This window comes from Corapipo altera, unplaced genomic scaffold (genome assembly GCF_003945725.1).
Source record: "Corapipo altera isolate COAL_440 unplaced genomic scaffold, ASM394572v1 0, whole genome shotgun sequence".
NCBI lineage: Eukaryota > Metazoa > Chordata > Aves > Passeriformes > Pipridae > Corapipo > Corapipo altera.
In genome coordinates, this window is record NW_020884872.1 from 16,845,016 (window position 1) to 16,867,771 (window position 22,756).

At 43.5% G+C, this 22,756-nt stretch overlaps 1 protein-coding gene across 2 annotated transcripts in view; it reads left to right on the forward strand.

The window, feature by feature from the left end:
* The first annotated feature begins 447 nt into the window (after positions 1 to 447).
* ACE2 (angiotensin I converting enzyme 2) overlaps positions 448 to 22,756 on the forward strand; it is a 33,210-nt gene continuing 10,901 nt past the window's right edge. For both annotated transcript variants that reach the window (XM_027639017.1, XM_027639027.1), the window contains exons 1-11: positions 448 to 478; positions 8,583 to 8,913; positions 11,747 to 11,905; positions 13,790 to 13,883; positions 14,496 to 14,639; positions 15,972 to 16,084; positions 16,608 to 16,716; positions 17,405 to 17,502; positions 18,952 to 19,121; positions 20,170 to 20,396; positions 21,176 to 21,320. In XM_027639017.1, coding sequence (XP_027494818.1) covers positions 8,725 to 8,913; positions 11,747 to 11,905; positions 13,790 to 13,883; positions 14,496 to 14,639; positions 15,972 to 16,084; positions 16,608 to 16,716; positions 17,405 to 17,502; positions 18,952 to 19,121; positions 20,170 to 20,396; positions 21,176 to 21,320 — 1,448 coding nt within the window. In that variant the 5' untranslated portion in view covers positions 448 to 478; positions 8,583 to 8,724. The remainder of the gene's footprint in view (positions 479 to 8,582; positions 8,914 to 11,746; positions 11,906 to 13,789; positions 13,884 to 14,495; positions 14,640 to 15,971; positions 16,085 to 16,607; positions 16,717 to 17,404; positions 17,503 to 18,951; positions 19,122 to 20,169; positions 20,397 to 21,175; positions 21,321 to 22,756) is intronic.

Sequence of the window (22,756 nt, forward strand, 5' to 3'; positions counted from 1 at the left end):
AGATGAAGCTTGCCAGTGTTGAAGGGAAGATACAGAGTACAGTGTTGCTATTGCTTCCTCAGTCATTGCTCCAAGGTCTCCCACTCAGGCAGTTTTATTGAGGTAATTCAGATCCCATCATTTCTAAACCTTCACACTTTTCACATCCTTTCTATGACAGATAGCCACATCTCAGTGCAACCACAATGGATCGTTGTAACTGCAGCACCTCTGCAAGAACCTGTGAAAGATTTCAGTGAGAACAGCTTAGTGATGCAAGAGTAACCTCGAGCTACCCAGTAAGATTTACTGTTATCCTGTATTGTACTATATGATATAGAAATAAAATTCACTTGAGATGAAAAAGGGCCAAGCTTATCTGAGCATACTTCTCAAGGCCTGAATGAAGGTCCTGTTCAGCCCATGGCACTGGCTAGCAACTTGAAAATAGATTGAAAGCCTCTGAGCAAAACATTATGCAATGTGGGCTGACTCTGAGGTAAGTATTTAATCACTGTCTTCCTCCCAGCTCACCTCATAGCTGCATAATTACTTTACAGCAGTTTGGCGTAATTTTCTGCTAATGATGATGTGGGATTCACCCAGAGCATACATCTTGCTTACTCTCTGCTGACAGAAAATGGCTTGAGAGAAGCAAATGATACATGAACGGGCAGATACTACACTTAGCAACACTTTGAAGTCAGTGTTGGTATTAGCTCTTTCACTGAAATAGATACCACGAATGAGGTTAATCAAGGGCATAGTGCTGTACGGAAGAAATAAATCTCTAGTCTGTGCAGCAGGATCATATTAGAAAAAAAGAGCACTTTTATTTGGTAAAGCCTGTCTCTGGAGCCTGCAAATGGTACGATGACAATGTATATCCCTGGAGGATGTGGCCAAGATATTTTTTATGTACTTTCACCTTTTTTTTCCTCTAAACCACCTACCATGCAACACCTGATAACAAACAGGAGAGTGAGTAATAAGCAATATAGACTATAAGGGGAATTGCTTCCTAAAAAATGAGTTGCTTCTGCTTTAAGTTACGTTTGTGCTGTGCCAATGAATTTTGAAAATGGTACATGGTGTGCTCGAGACTGAACTGTTTCGTTTACAAGAGCTGTGTTTGAGAAAAGAGAGGAGAAAGGAAAATTCAATGAAATGAAGCAATAAACCCAGAGAAGTTCTGATTTAAGAAAATCTGCAACGTTTATCACTAGCTCCACATCCCCAGCAAGCTGACATTTCAGAAGGGACGTTACTGTTCTGTTCAGTTTACTTGAGAGGGAGCACTGATGTCTAAGCTAGAATGAGCACAAATCATGCATAAGTAAGTTGTTTATGCTGTCAGTTATTAGCTACACATTTAGAGTGCTGAAGAACACTGGGAACTCTGCAGTGCCCTCTTTAAATTAGGGACGACATTAGTGGTGCCACAACCATTTGCTGTGCACAACCTTCAGAGTTGTACCAACCACAGACTGGTATTGTAAATGAAATTAGTAGTCCTTGTTTATCAATATTTATTTAGGGAATATTGCAAACTGTGGGCAGATGCTGAAGTCCTTACTCATGCTATTCTGTCACTTGCTTTAAGGAAAGCTATTCACTCTGTCCTGCAAACTAATGCTTACTCTGTGTGGAAAAAAACTACACTGAAGCTTGTTCTGTCACAGCAGCATTTGCCTCTTCTCTTCCAGGACAGTGCACAAAGTCTCGACAGAGTCTGTCTGTGGTATTTACCCCTAAGCATCTCCCTGTCAGCCTACCTTGAAGCCTGGTACTCACAACTGCACCCAGTATTCTCCTGGGGCTCTGCTGGTGCTGAAGAGCCTGGAGGGGTGACCTCATGGGCCTTGTGCAGACTGTATACACCCATTTCCCTGTCTGGGTACAACGTTTGCTTCTGTCACATTGGTCTTCATGGATAACCCTTTCCTGGCTGTGCCTTCATAAAGGGCCACCTTTGTTCTACATTTTGAGGAAAGCCAGTCTGTTGTTTCTGCTGTTGTTCACAAAAGAGAAGGGTGAAGTGGGCACAAGGAGCCTCAGGGCAGGATTCAACTCTTGTTGCTTCATCACTGTGAGAATGAAATAATTCCCAAATTAACACAAATCACAGTTTTAGCACAAGAGCTTCTGGTTTGATATTTTTTTTCAAGAACTGGGCATCAGTTTTGACAGAGCAAGGAATGTTATCACATCTTGACAGAAGGGTTTTTCATGTGTAAGCTCCCACATGTGGGAAAACAAAAGCAATTACTTTCAAGCTAAGGGCAGAAGCACAACAAAGACAAGGAATAACTCAGTGAAAAGTAGGAGTCTGTGATTCTATATACTCTTAAACTGACCAAATTTCTGAGGCTCAGATACCCTCAGAAATTTGGTCAGTTCATCAGTGTAATGACCTGTGACTCATGAAATGAGCTGTTTTAAATATGTCTAGTTTTTATGGAAAATGCAGTGACCAGCTGTCCACAATGAGTAATCTGTGCTTGACTTTCTACAAGTAGATCCTTTTGGCCTCTCATGGTTTTTTTTCCTTTTAATGTGGCATGCAAGAAGGGATGTGTGCAACAAAATGACACCACAGCTTCCTACACTAACAGACAATTGCTAATGAAAAATTTGCAGTTAGATACGCCTAATTTCATGGACTGAACTTGCTAGTTTTCAAATCACATAAAGCTAAAGTACATTGACAGTGATGAGTGGTACACACTTGCCAGCAGAAATATGTCAATATGTTCAGTTTTATGAATACATTAAGCACTGTGAATGCACTTAGCATAATAGACTTGCATTTTAACTGGATATTTTGTGGCTGGATTGATGTTTGCATCAGTTCAGAGGAATTCCACCTTTATAGCACAAATTCGACTTTGTTCTGAGTAAAGTCAGCAGGTTCAGTAGGAACTGAATTTGACCTAAGATCAAAAGGTAAAGTTTGATTTTGCTAGTCTGTCCTCTTCCTTCCTACTGTGTTTCCCTTTCCCTTAGAGGTCGCAATTTGAAGGTATCAAAGCATCTTACCAGCTACAGTAATGGCTAAATGGAAAACATTTAATTTCAGAGAAACTGCAAGAGTGAGCCGGCATTATCTCTCCATCAGCTTCTGCCTCTCTCCTATAATTTAAATTCTAATTGCTACAAATTACAGTATGTAGCTTTTATCAGTTGTGGACCAACAGGAATTTTAGACCTTGGACTAATATTCTTTATGACATTGTATCTAAACAACTTTGCAGGTGCTGATGTGCGAACACATGGTCACTGTAAATGAACTGAGACTGCTCACTCCCACCTTAGTAAAACTGAAATGAGAAATGTGGGTTGCCTGGATGAAAAGCCATGTTTCACAGGATCAATACCCTTCCCTTCACTAGTGGGGCAAGGTGGCTTTTTGTAATAGACAAGGTGTAAGGAATACAGAACACCATGCCCCTGAGTTGTTGCCTCTCCTCTGCCTTCTCAACATGGTCTTGATTTTGACTGTAGCCTTCAAAAATAACACTTCATGATATCCTAATTTAACCTGCCAGTTTGTACACCCATCACCTTCCTGAAAATCATTCAGCTTCAAAGCTTTCTCCTAAACCTTGCAAAACCACTTTGGTTTCCTAATGCTTCAGGCAGCTGACAGCATCTTTACACAGCTCCTGATGTTGTCTTCAGATGAGAGGCTTGCCCTTGCCTGCAGGGCACTTTCTCCCTTGATGATGCTGAGCACTGTGACTTGGAAAACAGCCACCAGCCTGTTCGCAACCTTTGAGTGCAAAGTTGTTGTGTGGAAGTGACAGCTTTTCTGTCTGAAAAACAGGGAGTGGATCAGCCTGCCTTGGAACAGGAGGTTATGGAGAGGTACGGATTTGTTGTCAAAGGCACTGGCCCCAGCCTCGGACCAGTGGGATACAAACCCCTCCCTGCTCCAGGACGTCACTGGGATATGGCTGTGTGGTTGAACCAGCTGCAGGAGGTGGGTGCCAGCCAAGTGGAAACCTCCCTTCCCTTCTCCCCTCTGAGGTGGATGTCCTGAGTGGGGCAGCAGGAGTAGAGTCTCTGTGCTCTGCACTTGCCGCCTTGATCTCCATTCATGCTGGGCAACAGAGAATTAATCTGACCAGCCACTCATCTGCCCTTTGTTGTTCCTGCAAAGGAAGAGCCAGCTGAGCCCAAACTGCTGATGCTCTAGCTGAGACTGTCTGCTGGTACATGCCTTTTCCATGGGAGCTCATCCCTGGTGGCTCAGATGTCGAGCAGGACAGGCTGTGCCTGTCTGTAGAGTAGAGATATCCACCCTCCTTGCTTCCACACAGCTCCACTCCCTACCTAGAGATCGGACACAAGGATCTCATGAAAGTCTCCTCTCGTAGGAGTGTTCCCAGCAGGAAAGCCCCTGATGCATGGGCTGAGGGCAGCTGGTGAGCCAGGGAGCCAGCTCCCCAGTCCCAGCACTGGCAGGAGGGCTTTCATCCGAGAAAAGGCGGATGTCACGCATGCAGAAGAGTTAATCATGTGGGAAAAAGGCTGTTCGGGGGATTAAAAGGACTATTTGCCCAGCCCCCAGTTTGAAGCACGAGAAAGAGTGAGAGGATCGGGGATTGCCCCCCAGTGATGCCCAGGTGCAGCTGGGGCAGCACGGCCCCTCTCCCAGCACTGCTGTAGGGAGATGTGTGGAGGGGCTGAAGCCGCCCCTGGGCTGTCCACTGCCTCCATAAAGCCACTTTACGGGAGTCCTCAGAGCAAGGATTTGCCAGGTATTTAACTGATGTACGCTGCTCTTTGGCAAGCGGCAGAGCAGTGGCAGAGAGCGGGGCAGCTGCAGCACTGTGCAGGCAGTGGGGTGGCTGTCCCACGGCAGCTCATCTTCCCTGGGGATGCTCCAGGCTGTGCAGCCACAGCCCTTCAGAGCCCCTCTTCACAAACTGGTCACTGAGTAATGCTTATGTCTGTCCTTTATGCGCTAGGCAGAATGACATAGTGTAGCAGAGAGCTTAAACAGTGCTGCCGTGTGGAAAAAAAATGGCCTGATAATGGTATTTTAAGTCATTTTAAGGGTGTGTGGTGCCCAATACACAACACAGAGGTTTCTTATTGAGGCATGTCCGAAATGCAATTCTCTGTTATTGCAGTCCTAGTTTCATAGCACAGCTTAGCCAACATGAGTGATGAGGCAGAAAACTGCTCGAACAGAGGCAGGGTATGCATGAACGTTGGTGGGCAGCAATCTAAGCAGATGTCAGACAACTCGGACCCTGGGGACGGGACTGGGAGTATCAGGTAGGAGCTGGGAGCCACGACTCACGCTGCAGCCCAGGGGGTGGAGGGGAGGACTGGCACACTGGAGGAGAAGGAACCTGTATTAGCACATCAGGTTACATGCAGCCTTTGTTCTGTAACGGCGGCAAGCTGAGTTGCTTTGCTCCAAGGAAAGCAGGCTGGTTGCCACCTCATTTGATAACATATTTGGTTGAGATCAGGTTTAAACTCCCAGTTGCTCTTCTTCTATCACCCAAATCCATTGGCTTCTGCCTTGCTGCCCTGGCTGGAGGTTTGAATTTCCTGAAAAGGCTCAAGATACTTTCCTTTCTCAGCTGTTTACTCTTTCCTTTTTGCTGTGGCACAAATTGTCTCCATGCTCTCACCAGCTTTCTGGACCAGCATGAAGGTCCACCCCAAGAAATACTCCCAGCTCATCCAAGAATGGATGGCCACCACCATCTTGAGCAACATAAATCACTGTCAGCTGAGCCCGGCCACCCTGCAGAAAGCCTGCCATGGTAGTAAGGCTGACACACTCACTCCAGAGGGTGGTTGGGCACCAGAACAGGCTACCCAGGGAAGTGGTCACAGCACCAAGCCTGACAGAGTTCAAGAAGCATTTGAACAATGCTCTCAGGCACATGGTGTGACTCTTGGGGTGTCCTGTGCAGGGCCAGGAGTTGGACTTGGATGATCCTTGTGGGTCCCTTCCAAGTCGGGATATTCTAGGATTCTATGATCCTATGTATCCAGTGGTCTCCCATATGTTTGCCTAATGGGAACAAATCCATCCATGAAAGTTTGATATTTGTGGAGTCCAGTGACTCCTCACTGTTGTAACACTATTTTTCAAAACAACTTTGTGCTAATCTCACATCTTGATTTTTTTCTCTTGTGTAAAGGCAATGGCAAGAAAGGTGGAATGTAATTGATTATTATTATTATGTATTATTCCTCAGATATAATATCAAGGTTTGCATTTAGATATGCAATAGAAAAGAACTTAGAAATAGGTCTAAAAATTTGCAGCACAATTCAACATGACTCTGCCTGTTACGTTTTCAGCTCACCACATCGTTTGCACACACACTCAAATGCAGGTGCAGATGCACTCCCTATATGAAATGAGGTGACACTCTTCTCTCCCCTTCAGGTATTCCACAAGTATCCCACTGTTTAGGGTCCCCTGGGTCCTGCAGACATCCCTTGGTGGTTTCAGAGCTGTGCATGGGCATGTGACAGTGGCAAACTGGACAAGGAGCAGAGGTGACTCCTGCATCATGGCAGGGAGGTGACAACTATCAGAGCTGCCCCTGAGGAAGGCACCAGAGCACTGTGAAGGGGGGATAAATAGCACCTGCATGTAAAAAGGCGTTTTGTCTTCAGCCAGCCCTGTTTCAGTACCCTAAAAAGTACTGGTTCAATGATTGTGCAGTTAACTTGACACCATAGAAGAGAAAATAAAAGAAAATAAAAGAATTGAAGAGCTATCATAATCCCTGTTCTCTACTGAAAAAGAAATCATATCAAGGTAATAATAGACATAACTCTCTGCTCTGACATACAACAGCTAAAACAACAACACAAGAAGAACCTTTCAACATTTCGCCAGGTAACAGTCTCACTGGCAAATTGAGAAATGATGAGCAAGACAAGAATCACAGAAGGCATGTAATTACTTAAGTACAGGCTTCATGGTTCTCATTCAAGAAGGTGGGTCATTTTAAGTGAGACCTCTCCTAGACCTTAGTGTTTCCCATATGATCTGGATGTAGGAGAAAACCTATGTGTTAACAGGTTTGCAGGCATTCTGAAGCTGGAGGTCCTTTGAAGGATCACAGTTCCAAACAGTCATAAAATTTTGAAAAGTGGTCTGAAATCAGTGTGATGGAACTTCAGCCCAGACAAATTCAAAATGCAGTAATTAATGCCACCCTAGAACCAGATGTACAGAGACAAAAAAGGGAATGGCTGGGCAAGTAGCACTACCAGAAAGGTTTCAACTAGAATATGAGTTGATGGTGGCTAATCTCACCAGAAAGAAGGTGCGTATCACTGAGGAATAGTGTGGAAGATGCTCCAGTGATTGCACTACTGGTCACTGATAAGGTTTCAGTTATGTTCAGATGTGGACACCATTGCTGAGGAAGCACAAAATGTGGCAAGTCTGGATGGTACCAAGAAGAGTAACAAACAATTTAGGGAACATGATCTCTAGGAGAGGGTTGAGTGAATGTTGTTAATTTTCCCTTGAAGAAAAAGATTGTTAGAGGATTGGACATGGATGACAGAGATCACTTGTCCACAGGACATGGATCCCAGAAGATACTGAAGCAAGGTGCTTCCTCAAGGTCCGTGTTTTCTGGCTGTGCTTGCTGGGGATGTCTGTGGCTGGTGGCCCTGCTGAGGCTGTCCTGTGTTCAGCCCATCGTAGGTGTGAGGGCTGGAGCTCCTTTCCCAGGGTTTGGCAATGAAGGGGCTGATTGCTGTTGCTCCCACGTAGGCAGACTCATAGTGGTTTTGGAGAAGCTCTGCTCTGGTTGGAAAACAACCCCACGGATGTGGCTACAGAGTTGCATCTCAAAATCTCCTGCACAAGATGCAAAACAGAACTAACCAAGTGATCCTGAGCAGAAATAGGCTAATTTAAAAAGTACTAAGGTGCTGTCTGATCAATAAGCTCAACCCAACCTGCATTTCCAGAGCTAATTCATGCATTGATTTTCCCACTGATTTTCAGTAACCACAAGGTTCTTGGCTAGATTAGCAAAGGTATTTAGATCTTAAGATGGAGTCATTTTAGTAGTCTTAGTCACCTTAGTACTTAAATCCAGTTGATTTATAGTTCAGATTAGGTCTCTATGCAAGACGTGATCCCGTGAAGTGAGCACATTTAAATTTCTGGGTTTATATGCCTTGACTGCTTTGAAAATGAGGTCTGTTCTCCAAATCACCTGGGCTTTGAAAAGCCTTTTAAAACCTGGGCCTAAACATGCAACTAGTTACCCTATCTCAGGCTAACTGGGGTTTCTTCCTGCATGGGGATTAAGGTTCTTGGCTTAGTGTTTCAGTGAAGTTTCTAAATATTTTTACAGCTCATCACCAACCTGTTAAAGGATTCAAAGATTCTGAGCTACCAAAGACAACGGGTAGGCTATAGATAAAGTGATCAGCTGTATCATTGACAGCACAGTTGGGAAACATTAACCAAAAGTAAAAGCCTTTTATAAGAAGGCCATAAAATAGGCAGGAGTAATTACGTTTTTCCAAAGTTAATAATTGACTTTTGTTTATTTGACTTTTTATAAAAAACTTTTTCCTTTCTCTCCTGTAAGGAATAAAACCTATAAAAGGTCCAGCAAATTGGATTCAGCCTTTCTTCTTCACGCTGGCCATGCTTGAAGGCTGATGAGACAAAGGCTGACAGAGAAGCTTACCGGAGGAAACCTACTTCATTGAGAGGTTCTCAGCCTGGACATGAATATGTTGGTCCACTTCTGGCTTCTCTGTGGTCTGATCACTGCTGTGACCCCTCAGAATGTCAACCAGCAAGCCCAGAATTTTCTAGAACAGTTTAACAGGATGGCAGAAAATATCAGCTACGAGAGCTCCATTGCCTCATGGAACTACAACACCAACATCACTGAGGAGAATGCCAAGAAAATGGTAAGTGCTCCATCCCGTGGGTTTTACTGTTGTCTTAGGAATCTGACAGCTACTTTCTGGTTTATTCTGGTGTTCCACCAAGCTTGGCTGAAATTATAGTGTTACTTGATATCTGTGGTTTAGTTTGAGGAGGTAGAGTGGCTTGCTTTAACATAGCAATGCCCCACTGGATGTACCTGGGCCACTATCAGCCTCTACAGCCTTGGGTTGGTACCTGGACTGCCTTTGCACTGCACAGGGATGGTCGGAGCCTGGGCTTGTCCCTAGCCATCACTTGGAGTCACCCCAGTGAGTGGAGGGAAAAGGCAAGGATGCATGTTCGTTCCCAAAATCTGTGTTGAATGGAGAGAGATGTGACTGAATTTACACTGGGCTTTTTAGTGGCACAGCCAACGCTCTCTCTTCTCTAGTCCTGAAATTGGTTTGCTTCTCAGTGAATATGCAAACATTTTCTGAATGTAGGTATTCTATTAAATGTTTGCTGATGGGTTTATATAGTGGTCCACACCAGTTATCCAGTGGGGGACTTTTCCCCCTGCCTCCATCACTCTTCTCATAGTCAGGGCTGTTGCTATGCTGCCTGGAGGTATTAAACTGGGAAAAATGAATCGAGATCATCGACTACAAATTGCCAGCAGTGGAGTTTGTAGTACAGTGGTCTAGTATATTGTTTTGAAAGTCAATTTCTATCTGCAGGAAGGACCATGGCATTTATACCTATACTGTCTTGCAAAACAGTTCTTGCTTTTCAACACCAGCCTCTGGTTTTCCCAGACAACAGGAGCTCTAGGCAAGAACAGGGCTTTTTGAGAGCAGGCATCTATGGCCTGGCTGGTTACTGATATTGCCATGCCTCAGCCCAGCATGTTGTGAGCTCAGAGCCTCTCAAAAAGCACAAAAACACCTTGAATTTTGTAGCTGTGTGTATTTTAAAGTTAACTCAAGCTTTAGAGAAAAGAATTTAGGGCATAAAAATGAAGCTGAACACTGTACATCTATTTTTGCGTAATGGCTTGTCTTCCACTTTGTGGTCATATAGCTTAATTGAAACATGGTTTAATTATCATATTTCTTAATTAAAGCAAGGAGATTGGTTGCTGGAAGAAATTCAAATAACTAATCATTGTCAATCTGGAATGCTTTCCAAGGCACCAGGTGCTTAAACTGTAACGTTTCCATACACATAAAATGAAAGCCTCATATAGTATTTCCAGCATTAATGAGATGATGATAAAATACATGAGAAGATACCAGCAATAAGAACCAATTAGTCCATTGCTCAGAGAGAATGTTTTCTCTTGTTTGATTTCTTCAGCAGCACTGGTGAGAAACCCACTGATTCCTCTTCTACTTTTCTGCTGGAAGAGAGTTAATGAATACTGTCTCTTCTGGCTCCTTTCCATCCATTTTCCTTGTAGATCGTGTCACAAACCCTATAACTATTCCTCTGAGTTACCAACCAGTTCCTCTAATTGTGGAAATATCAGACAACAAGTTAACTTCTTTCCTCTGGCTTTTGTAGCCAAAGAGCCCCCCCTTCTGCCCCGCCACTCCTAAGGCACCTCTTGGTCCCTGTTTAGGAGAAGGAGCTCAGGAACACATTTTCATAGTGATGCTCTTCCTCTGGGTGCTTATCAAGCTCTTGCCCACTTAGCTTTGCATGCTCCCATGAAAGGGAGAGTTTGGAAAACCTCCCAGTGGTGGGTGCTGTCCTGCAGAGGGGCTGCATGGGCAGGGGAGACCCAGGGACAGGACTGCCAAGGGCTTACATCTGCCACTGCTTCTCTCTGCTGGAGCCTAGAGCAGGTACAGTGGGTACTGCACACACGGCACGCCTGGGGTTGGACAGCCCGGGCACAGCCCTGGCAAAAGCCTTGGCCTTGCTGTATGTTTGTACAGGGGTGAAAGGTGACTGAAAGAGCTCTTCAGCCACAGTATGACATTTGTGTTTCCTAATTCCTCAGCAGGGAGGGACGGGTGTTACAGGTGCCCTCTCCACAACCTGGAAGCATCGGTAATAAGCACAATCAATTAAACTGTCTGAAGGACCCAGGTCAATCAGTACTGTTCTTGTTGCCATTTGGAATGGGTGCTGATGTGCTAAACTGTGTACAAATACACTAGAAAAAGGTGAATAAGACATTCCCAAATCCAAATAATGCTCTTATGGTGCTACTTTGTGCACTGAAATGTGGGAGTTTCACATGTATCTGCATAATTGCAGCAGTGGTAAAAGCAGTCTCATAAAATATTGAGGTTTTGCATGCCCAATTTAGGCAATTGCCTAGAGCCTCCTATGCCCAAGTATAAAATAAAAGAAAAATTTATTTACCAATATTTCAGAAGAAAGTGATATTTGGATAATGAAAAGACTCAGTATCAATATCTTCTGCTGTTGCTGTTGGCTGCTTCTCTGCCACTGCTACTGCAGCAAAAATGGGAAGCGACATCTGTGTTACCGACCTGTTTGTGACCTTTCTTGTTTCCTCACAGGTGGGCAAAGAAAAGCACTAAAGGAAGAATAGGTGGTGATTTAGAGTAGCAGGGAACACAGAAAAGTGATGCTGGATCAATTATAACAAGCAAGGTGTGAGGAGACAGTCATGCTTTTTGTTATTTCCAAAGAAAAATGGTTATCTGGATGCGTGAGTAAAACAAGGTCAAAAAGCTCTCCAGCCATTTCGCTGTGCAGTGCAAGTGCTCAATCTGCAATCCAGAAGTATTCTCTACAAATGAAGTTCTCTACAGAAGTAATATTTTTGCCCACTGAGTACATTGGGCTGCTGCACTCTTTGGGAGGGAATAATTCAGTGTTTGTTTGAACCCCTTGCAGAACGAGGCAAGTGCCAAGTGGTCTGCATTTTACGACGAGGCCTCTAGGAACGCCAGCAGCTTCCCAGTAGACAGCATTGAGGATAACCTCATCAAGCTCCAGATCCAGATTCTCCAGGACAGAGGATCATCTGTGCTGTCACCAGAAAAATATAACAGAGTAAGTTGCTGAATGTACCTCATTTTTGTTGGGTGAGTTGAGCTGCCTCCCACAACACCCTCAAGTGAGAGCATGGTGCTGTTGCCACTCTGCTTGTCTTGCGATGATGCTGTGTGTGATAGGGAAGTGTACCTGTTCTAGATGTTTGTAGGAATACAGGACTAGGAAGCTGATTGCCATTCAAGTCAGCAGTTTTGCCATGGAATGAATTTCAAGCACACGCACACACGCGCGTGCCTCAGAGTTGTCCTTGCACAAATGACAGGATTAGTCATAAGAGATAAAAAGGACCTATGGTAAGTGCTTGGTGAAGTCCAGACCTAGGGCAGTGAGCAGAAAGAGATGGGTGAAAGGACATCCATTAAGTCAAAAAAGTCCATGTGGTGCATTATCAAACTGTGAAAAAGAGAGGATGTTTTGTTGCAGTGGGCACCTTGGGATGCCTGAAACTGGGGAGGGTTGGTGACCTCCTTCCACAGAAAGCCACTGAAGGCCAACAAGATTTAGCAAGATTCATAATGAGATTTGACATTTGCACTGGCAAGTTCATGTAAGAGGTAGGTGTATGGATAATGACTATATGTGAAATTGGAGTGAGCAGCTGTGCAGACTCAAAAGGGATTTATAGCCAATCATAACCAAACACTTGAGAGTCAAATTAGTTTCATTTTGCTGGAGATCGAGTTGAAAGATAGCATTGAGTCATGGGAACCTACAGTCCAGGATCCTACAATCCTAATTATTGAAGGATCCCGAGATTTTTCTGCTAAGTGCTAGCAGTGCTAACCACCATAGAAGAAAAACAGCAGATTGGCTGGATCTCTTGTATCTCCAAATGAGATGTGTTTCTCGAAAGACACATTACGTTGGCGGGAATGCTTACAGTTCATACAAACTTATATTTATTTTGGAGCACAACAGTGCACTAGTGGTAATGCTGTCTCAGTTGAGGAGGTATTTTCTTCAGTACCCTCCCTGTTCAGATATTTAGAGTTTCCTAGATAATGGCCTTTGAGGCTGAAGTTGTTGATTCTCTCTTGAAAAGTGACTTTTTGTAGAATCTGATGGGATTCCATAGAAATATTTAGGTATTCTTCACGGATACAAAAATTTCCCTGGGCACCATTTTAATGCTGACAGAGATAAGATAATCACTAACTACCCCTCCCACTGACAGCTGTTTATAGTTCTGATTTAGAGCTCTAAATGAGAAATTGCATAGTTCTAAAGGAAAAGCTAAACATGGTACATATATTTCTTGAGGCATGAAAACATGAAAACATTAAAATAAACCCAAAAAACCAAAGCTACGTAGCATAGGTTCTGAGATGATTTCAGATGAGTTTTGGCCTTCAGCTGAGCCAAGACATGAGCCATAACTTCTCTGTGATGATGTATAAGCAGATTTATGCAATCAGTGTGATGTGATGTGATGTTAAAACCACAAGCAACAGTCAGCCTGGCAGCATCTGCAGAAGGGGCCCTTTTTGGTGACATTCAAAGCCATGATCTCCCTAGGAAGTTTATGTGGGTTCATGCTTATGGAAGCACATTGCTAAACTTTTATTGTTTTATTGCTGCTGTGTATTGATAGCTTTCCTGTGGCAGTCAGTGCTCATTAAATCCAGCGATCTGTTTGACTGGATATTCAGAACCTGTAGGTTACATCGTATATTTGGGAGATTATCTGTCTTCTCCAGCTAGGTCTGGTTCACTAATGCATTTAGGCAAATTCTTTCATTAAAATCTACTGAGCTTAAACATATGCTTCAATGCTAAGCTGGTGGGTGAAGTGTTGAATCAAGCTCTTAAGGAATTAGCATAATTGGCTGTTATTTTGAACAGAGTGGGTTTCTAACAGACTGTCTTGCATCTAACTTGCAGCTGGGCACTGTGCTAAGTACAATGAGTACCATCTACAGCACTGGGACCGTCTGTAAAATCAATGATCCATCTGAGTGTTTGGTGCTGGAACCAGGTATGGTACTAACCACTGCCCCTACTGTGTCCTTTACCCTGAGGGTGCACAAAGAGAAAGACCAAGGGTGGCTCCTGACTGCAAGAGGACAGGCAGTAATTGCAATAGATATATCCTGCTATCTAAAGCTTAGTCATAATTTAATTGCACCTTGCAGTACAGGGAACTCCAGTGGGCCTGCTGCCCATGAGACATACTGTCTCCTCCTCGTAGTAGACAAAATTTGGAGAGGGCTGCTCAGTTTGTTTGGCAGCCTGCCTGTCACCTGGGGTTTGCGTACATCACAGAAAATTTAATTTCTTTCCCCTGCTGTCAAAGTCTTGTTGGAATCAATGCTGTGTTGAGGCCAGTCCCAAGAACTCTACCAACTCAAGGGAGGGCAACGCAGAGAGAGCATTTAAGACACTCATGATCTGCTCCATGCTTCTTAAAAAGAAGGGAAAAACCTTAAATGAGAGAAGGATACAATAAAATAATGGGATATTTCAGTATATCAAACACAAAGTGCTTTCTTCTCAGTTCATGAAATTTCTTTCACTTGAGTTCATTTGCCTGCTGTGAAAGAAAAATTCTGCTTTTTTAAGGCCCAGTACTTATTTTTCATTCTGACAGGTCTGGATGCTATTATGGCTGACAACACTGATTATCATGAGAGACTGTGGGCCTGGGAAGGCTGGAGAGCTGATGTCGGCAGGATGATGAGACCATTATATGAAGAGTATGTTGAGCTTGAAAATGAGGTTGCAAAGCTTAATAGTAAGTAATTTTTTTTTTTTAAATAATTTCTCTTTTCCATAAACTAGCAAACATACTGTAGTCTCACACAATTTGCCCAGGAATTCAAAACTCATACATAATTTGCACATAATTTGCTCTTGGTATGCACATCCCAAAGTAGGACGCAATGCTGACAGATGCCATTGACCAGATCAGAGGTTTCTTACCAGCCTGGAACACCAGGCACCTTTTTGTTGGTACCCTTCTTTGTGACACTTTTTCCAAAGGCCATAATGTATCAGTGCCCTTCATTACATACTGTCTTACCCAGAACTGCACTGCTTGTAACTTATGGCTAAGCACACTTAATTTGAACAACTTCTGAGTGCTGTTGAGTTTTGGGAACACCTCCTCTTTCCTATGGGCCTTGACCTTCTTTCTGGAGCCACAATCATTGGTAGCATTTATAAGTGTTATTCCCGAGCTGGAATGATCAGATTTGGTAGGCCTGGGCCAGCATATGCAGCTGGGTGTTTAAAAAGGATTTTGGACTAAGTGTGCTTCCAGTCTGAGATCTACACACAAATCATAGGAAACTGTCTTTTCAAGGAACAATGGCAGGTGGCCTCTAATTTTCTTTTGGGGTCTTCTAAGATAGCTTCTGAAGTGGCTACATCATCTGTCTTTTGGACAAACTGCAGCTGTATCACCTGCTTTCCTACACTCCTTGTGTTGCAAAACTTGTCAAGCTGGAGCTAGAGACAAGGGATAAGAAAATATAGTCCAAATAGTTAGACAGGGAAAAACCTCAAATATTAAGGAACAGTCATTATTACTTTCATCCACACCACTAAAGAAGAAACTTCAGCAATGAGCCACTTCTACTCCAGGCTTGATGGAGCTCTGTGGACTGGAAGATTTAGTGGAACTGGGAGCTCAATTTCAGTTGTGGTGTCTCCATCTGTCCTGGTGAATTAGTTGCTGGAAGAGGGGGCCCATATTTAATGTTCACCAGCCTATACCTTTGGTGAGAATGAACCCCTTGATATCCAGCCTGAGCAGAGGCTGCTGTCCCTCAGGAGCTTCAGTCAGGAGTGATGATTTCCTTTGACCTCCATCTCCAGATGGAATGACCCTAATTAGCAGGTAACCATGACTGCAATTTCTGAATTTCCTGGAAACCTCCCATACCTGCATGTTCATGGGACAGAGCCTCAGGGAGCTCTCTACTTCCTGCTAGACCCAAACTATCTTGCACTTTACCTTTTTGCTTTGGGGGAAGGCTGCAGGTCGCCATGGGATCAGAAGGGAGCTGCAGACCTAAGCAATGCCACATGTGGTGTCCTGATGTGATGCATCCATGCTTTACAGATTATTCTGACTATGGAGATTACTGGAGAGCAAATTATGAAGCAAAGTTTCCACAAGATTATGAATACAGCCGTGACCAGCTGATAGAAGATGTGGAGAAAACATTTGAGCAGGTAGAGGCAGAAGAAGCTTTCACCTGAGTAGTGTTTTGAAATGATGGGCTCAGATGTTGATGTTATGAAAAAAGATGAGACCACCTCTAAACTGGCTGGATGCAGTCTACCTGGGTTTAACAGATGCTGGGAGACATACATGAGATTTTTATCTCTGCAGCCATTCTAGGACCAGCTTGGTCCCCTTGGGCTGCATTGTCCCCAAAGGCTGAGAGAGGGAGCTCTGTAAGTCTGTGTCTCTCATCCAGGTAGGGCCCATGGCAGGAGGTATGTTTCCTGTGGGGTAGATGGCATCCTTGATACTCTGCATTTAAAGTTAGCTCCCTTCCTCATACCTGAACGTAACTTCTGGGGCTAGGATCTGGACTCAGTGCTTGAGCCCTGAGGCAGGGGGCAAAGCTCAGCTGCAGGTTTGGGGTGCACTTATCTGCCAGAGGCATCTTCAAGGCTTTCTGTTTAGGAGTGATGAGTGGCATAGAGCAAAGTGAAAATAATTAGTTTCCTTCTCCTTCTCTGCCCCCAGATAAAACCTCTGTACCAGCAGCTGCATGCGTACGTGAGACACCACCTGGAGCGAGTGTACGGCCCCAAGCTCATCAGCTCCACAGGATGCCTCCCTGCTCACTTGCTGGGTATGTCAACATGTCCATGTCACGCAAGCCTGACTTTATACACAGGACAGTCACCTTCAAGGCATGAGGGAAGAGAGTAATTTGATTGTTTAATCACGATAGTAGCAAAAAGGTTACAGATAAGAGGAGAGGAGAAATGGAGAAATTCCTGGCAGAGATGACACGAGTGCTTAGCAGCAGAGGCAGGAAGAGAAGGCAAGTTGTCTTCATCCTCACCAGAGCTGGCAACACACAGCTCAGAACTCTAGCATTGGGCTGGGGCATTTCCCTCCCCTTTGCAGCACTGGTCATCCTTAGAAATGAGAGTTTCGGAGAGAGTTGTTTTTCCTTTCAAATCTTAAATTCCCGCATTTCATGACTTTGCTTTCAAAGCATGCAGCATCAAGCTGCTGTAATTGTTGTGTACTTGAACATAGCATGGAAATCACACAGACTAACAACGTGGATGTTCAGTTCTGAAACTATTGCACAAGAATATCTGACATTGGGTAATAAAAGCATCTTTGATGTGAGTTTGACCTATGCATGACTTACCAGAACTGCTCCCCTCCACATCTGGATCAGACCAGTTTAGATATATAGAAATCCCTATTTATGACACTGCACAATTTATAGAGCTGTCTGGCACTTTTGGACAATACATAATAAATAATTGAAAGTATTTCTATGTTTCTCTCTTTTTATGAAGGTGATATGTGGGGTAGGTTTTGGACAAATTTGTATGCCTTGACTGTTCCCTATCCAGCCAAACCAAACATTGATGTAACTGATGCAATGGTTCAAAAGGTAAGACATGCCTTTATGCAATATGCATTGTGTAACAAATCTAGACAGTATAAAAATTATGCACCACTTGTCAGCTGCTCTCTAGAAAACCGTGGCTTCCCTCAGGCAGACACACTGCCAACAAAATATTGCTTTCTGCATCCTTTTTTTGCTTTTCACTGTACCTTTCCCCTTAGCTGTTCTCTTTTTTCCTTTACCCAAGGCTCCAAGTCTATTTTCCTCTGAGACATCTATCCATTAAGAGATATATTTTGAACATATAAATATTTCAGAACTCCTGGAGTTGGCTGGTATCAAATATGACCTTTGCCAGTCATTACCATAATAAAATAGTTTGTACATCACAGTTTGTTTCATTTTTGTCAGTCTTGTTTATTTGCATACATCTAGGAAACTGCAATGCTGCATGTTATCTTTTGCTAACTGCATAGCACCATAAGGTCTGTGTTTGAGATCTGTAGTGCTAAAAGCTGCAACGGCACCTTTACCAGACCAAGAATAGGGGTGAAGATAACTCTCTGCAGTCTTGCCTAAGCTTCACTTCTTTTACAAAATAAACAATGATAGGTGGAATTTGATTTTTGAAATGTTCTTATTCACCTGGAATCTAACCTTGTGTCATAGGGAGCACTCCACGCAGATGTTATGCTGATAAGAGAAAAGAAACAGCTGAAGGTGATTCGTTAGCAGTTTGCACAAGTCTGCATCATTCTCATCTCTATTTTATACTGCTGATCCCCCGTCAAAAATCTGTATCTGTTGAAGTATCACCACAAGGAGGGAAGCATTCCTTGCAGAGCCTTGGGGCAAAGGCTGAGCTCATCCTTGTTGGTTGATGTCCCCAGTTAAGAATTCTCATCCATCTGAGCTGTTTGCCACCTAGATCTCTGTGAAAGCTAAAGTCCAGTAAATGCAGAGCTTCTGATATGTAGGATAATAAAACTGCTGAACGGCAAAAATATCTTGGGCATTACCACACAGTCACAATCTGATAAGCAACTCCCGCAGACACATTTGCCAGGTTTTATAGTTCTGGCTGAAATCTGTCATGCTCGTCTTCTGGGAATGTAGCTCCACTCCCTCAAATGAGTTGTCCCAAGTTGACTGAAGTGGCTGAAGGGTCAGATCCCAGATCTGGCATGCTACTGGCAGGAACGTCTTTCTTATCTTACCTTATCTTTTATTGAGACCTTCTCTGGTCAGGGTCATGTGCTATCAGCTGAACCTCTGAGTGCAGAAACCTATTTTGTTTGCAGGGAAAACACTTAATTCCAGTTCCAAGCATAATTTCCAGAAGTGCCAAAGGCAGACACTACTATCGTACTCTCAGTAAACCAGGTGCTGATCTGAAGTTCCTGGGAGATAAAGTCAGCTGCCCTGCATTAAGGAGGCCATTGGGAACAGGCTCCATGCAGAAGCAGTGGGTATTGGTGGCATTGTCTCTTTCAGGGATGGAATGCAAATAAAATATTCCAAGCTGCTGAGGCCTTCTTCACCTCCGTTGGCCTTTATAACATGACTGAGGGCTTCTGGACAAACTCTATGCTCACAGAGCCGACTGATGGCAGGAAGGTTGTCTGCCACCCAACAGCATGGGATCTGGGGCTAAACGATTACAGGTACTGAAATTGCTATGACCCCCTTTTATACCATCTCCTAGAATAAACATATTTTCACTAAAGGTGCAACATCCTGGTTTAAGTTATAATTTTTCCTACTTTATTTTTTTCTGGTTGATAAGAGGGGAAAGGAAGACAAGATCCTGTAGGACTCTTAACTTTTCTGTGTAACTTTGTCCATGAAGGTCCAAGAACTACTCTCAAATTTTAGCTGAGAAGTTACTATTATTTATATGATCTAGAGAAATAATGGCTATATTCTAGGGCTTAAGGAATAAGCAGAAAAGCAGGTGCTTGTGGATACCAGTGAGATTTGTGGACAACTGCATATTCTGCAGCAATGGCACCGGGTCCCTGGATAACAAGAGAAAATCTCCTGAGGGCCCACTGTCTTTAGCAGAGAGATCCAGTTTCATGAAAATCCATAAATCTCTTCCATGTTTGGGAAAGGAGAAGGACAACGAGTCCCCCCACAATGAAGTTTTTTGGCAGGAATTCTGTCCTCTCTTGCAGTCCCCACAGTTACCCAGGGAAAGAGCCTGGTCCCCAGCAAAACCTTAGTGAAAGCCATCAGCCTCACACAAAGCCTTAGCACTCTGGGGAAGGTGAAAAGAAACCCTATTTGGAAGAAATTCTTTTATTAAAAGGTACCTACAAGAGGACAAAGTAGCAGGATTCACCAACACACAGGGTTTTTCACACAACTATCTTCCTAAGATTGGTGGTGCTTACTCATTCCCACACACACAGTGAGTTTATTGCTAGGTTTCAGGAAGCAGCTGCTTTCTCACAAAACAGCGATTTTCTCTTACTCTCTGCACAATTTCAAGGTGACTGAAGGTGTTTTGCCGAGTTCCCCTCAAAGTCTCACTCTTGCAGGAGGAACTGCACTGCATAGCAGGATGTAGCAGCCCAGGTTTTGTGAGGGGCAAGGGGCATTAGCAAGCTCTGGAGGGGCTTTACCCTGTGGCTGTGGCAGACAGGGCTCAGGCAACCACTGCCTAGGCCACTGTCTCTCTAACCACAAGCACTTTGTTCTGGTGTGCAGGATCAAGATGTGTGCCAAAGTGACCATGGACGACTTCCTGACCGCACACCACGAGATGGGCCACATTGAGTACGACATGGCGTACTCTGCGCAGCCCTACCTGCTGAGAAGCGGCGCTAACGAGGGCTTCCATGAAGCTGTAGGGGAAATTATGTCACTTTCTGCAGCCACTCCTGAGCACTTGAAATCTCTTGATCTCCTAGAGCCAACCTTCCAAGAGGATGAAGGTAAATAAATGCATAAATATTATGTATTTAAGTGAAAGCACTTGCAGGCCTTATTATACCTGCGAACTCAGCAATCAGCTGAGAAGCTTCTGAAAATCTTACTACACTAATTTGCCAAAAATACTATTTTTTCCTCAAATCACATTGTAGAGCAAGGATCACGGCTTTACAATGATGCTACATAATTCAGAAACAAATAGCTAGCACTTCATTATCTTCGGTACTGAATTCGTCCTTAAATCTTCATAGTTCATTAGGATGAGTCTCCAAAACACTTTTCAATTTTTGTTGCATGAATCTGTACATATCTCTATCAAGGTATGTATTTAACAGTTCGAATGAAACTGCAACCTTGAGATTTACATCTCCCATTTGAGTGAATATTGAGTGATAACATATGTCAGCCCTTGTTATAACGCAGTTTGTCTGGCTTCCCTGCCTTAGAATGATGATGTACACTTTTGACATTTTTAGATGTCTTCAACTCAAAATTCCCCAGAGCCTGAGAAGGCTCTCAGTGAAGGATAATGAAATGCAAATGCCAAAGGCCAAGGTTATTTAGGAGGTTGGGCGAAAGAAAGAGGGATAAAACTGCATACAATACCTAAGGATTTTACCTTATGTTTTTTTCAGTTGTATTCTTCCTTCCATGTTTTCTTTAGTGAAAATCTGTGATTCAAACAAGATGTAAGCATTAGCTGTAAAAGGAAGCAACTTTAGCCATCAAATCAGATACTAATTGTTACCATAACCATTACCTTAACTGCTTCTCTCTTCAGAAACTGAAATCAACTTTCTGCTCAAGCAAGCACTAACAATTGTTGGAACAATGCCTTTTACTTACATGCTTGAGAAGTGGAGGTGGATGGTGTTTAGGGGTGACATTACAAAGGAGGAATGGACAAAACGGTGGTGGGAGATGAAGTAAGTTTGTGAAACCAAGGGGATTTTTTTTCAAATGAACCTGCAAAACCAACCCTTCATAGTTACTCAACATATTGAGGAGTTTGTGCCCCCATAGGGCAGGATCTGTTTTTCTGGGTGTTTCTACAAATCTCTGTAGAGTGCCAGCTAGAAACACCCAGTGTGGTTCACACAATATCTCACAAGCCACATATCCCCATTATGACTGTGTACAGCCCCAAGCCGTTTACCTTGCCTCTCAAAATGCTTTCCTTACCATTTTTAATGTCAGTTTTCTGGTAAAGACAACACACGGGATGTTCCAGATCAACACTGCTGTCCCCCTGATTCACGCCCCAAGACATTTTTGTAGCTTAAGTACTTAAGTACAGCCCTTCCCTAAGTCTCATTGGTCATGTGTTCTGGTGTGCTCCCCACATCTTCAAGGACAAGTGGAAAGTGAAGTTCATCACACTTGCCAGCCTGAGAAGCATGCAGATCTCAATCTACCAACTATCTGTGCACACTTCTTTGCTTTGTGTTTCCTCCCCACTGTCTAGTAGTTTTGGAGACAAATTGTCTGAAAGGTTCCAGACTGATTCTTTCCTTTCTTATATATTAAGATCCCAGCTTTATCTGTCAAGAAAATACAGTTCCCTTGGCAAATAACATCCAAAAGTGCATTATCAGATTACACCCACCAGTCAATCTATTTTCACCACCTTGGAGCTCAAGATTTAAAAGTAGTTTGATTCAGACTACATTTTGGAATTTCCCAGGTTGGTTACAATATGGGGACAGAAAAAGATGAAGAAACCAAACAAGCCCCACACTGAAAATGGAGCTTGCCCTCTAACATGAACATGAACACTAAGCCTCTGTCAGCAAACAGAATCTATAATAAAACTTGATATATGCAAGCTTCCTGACCTACTGTAAAAATCAATCAGCTTCAATGTATTCAAAAGTAGCAGAGATGTCAGATAAACAGAGAATGACAAATTGTTCAGGGAAGCTTATCACATCTGTTGCAGTGGCACTGCAAAGCGCTGCTGGAACAAGAACTTGAAATATGAGCTTACGGAACATATTTCCGTGAAAGCTTATTACCATTTTCAGTACTTAGAGCATGGGTTTGTTTCTGTAGTGCTGCTCAGGAAACACACTCTCAGGAGAGGAAAATAAAGAGAAACCTCCTCTACAGCCCAGTGGCACAGGAGGCCATCCACCTTTTGGGTCGCTCGGTCTCTGCATGCACTTACCCAGAGCAAAAACACAGGTCTCAACTTGGGATGGCCCAGGGCATGAGGTGTGTGTGTGAAGCTCATCTTGTAGATTCTTTTATACCACTAATTTCTCCCTGCACACCCTGCTATTATACAAATAATTTCCTTGCACTCTTAGTTTCAAAGAAGCTTCCTCTCTGTGGTCTCCAGCTGTGGAGCAAAACTTACTTG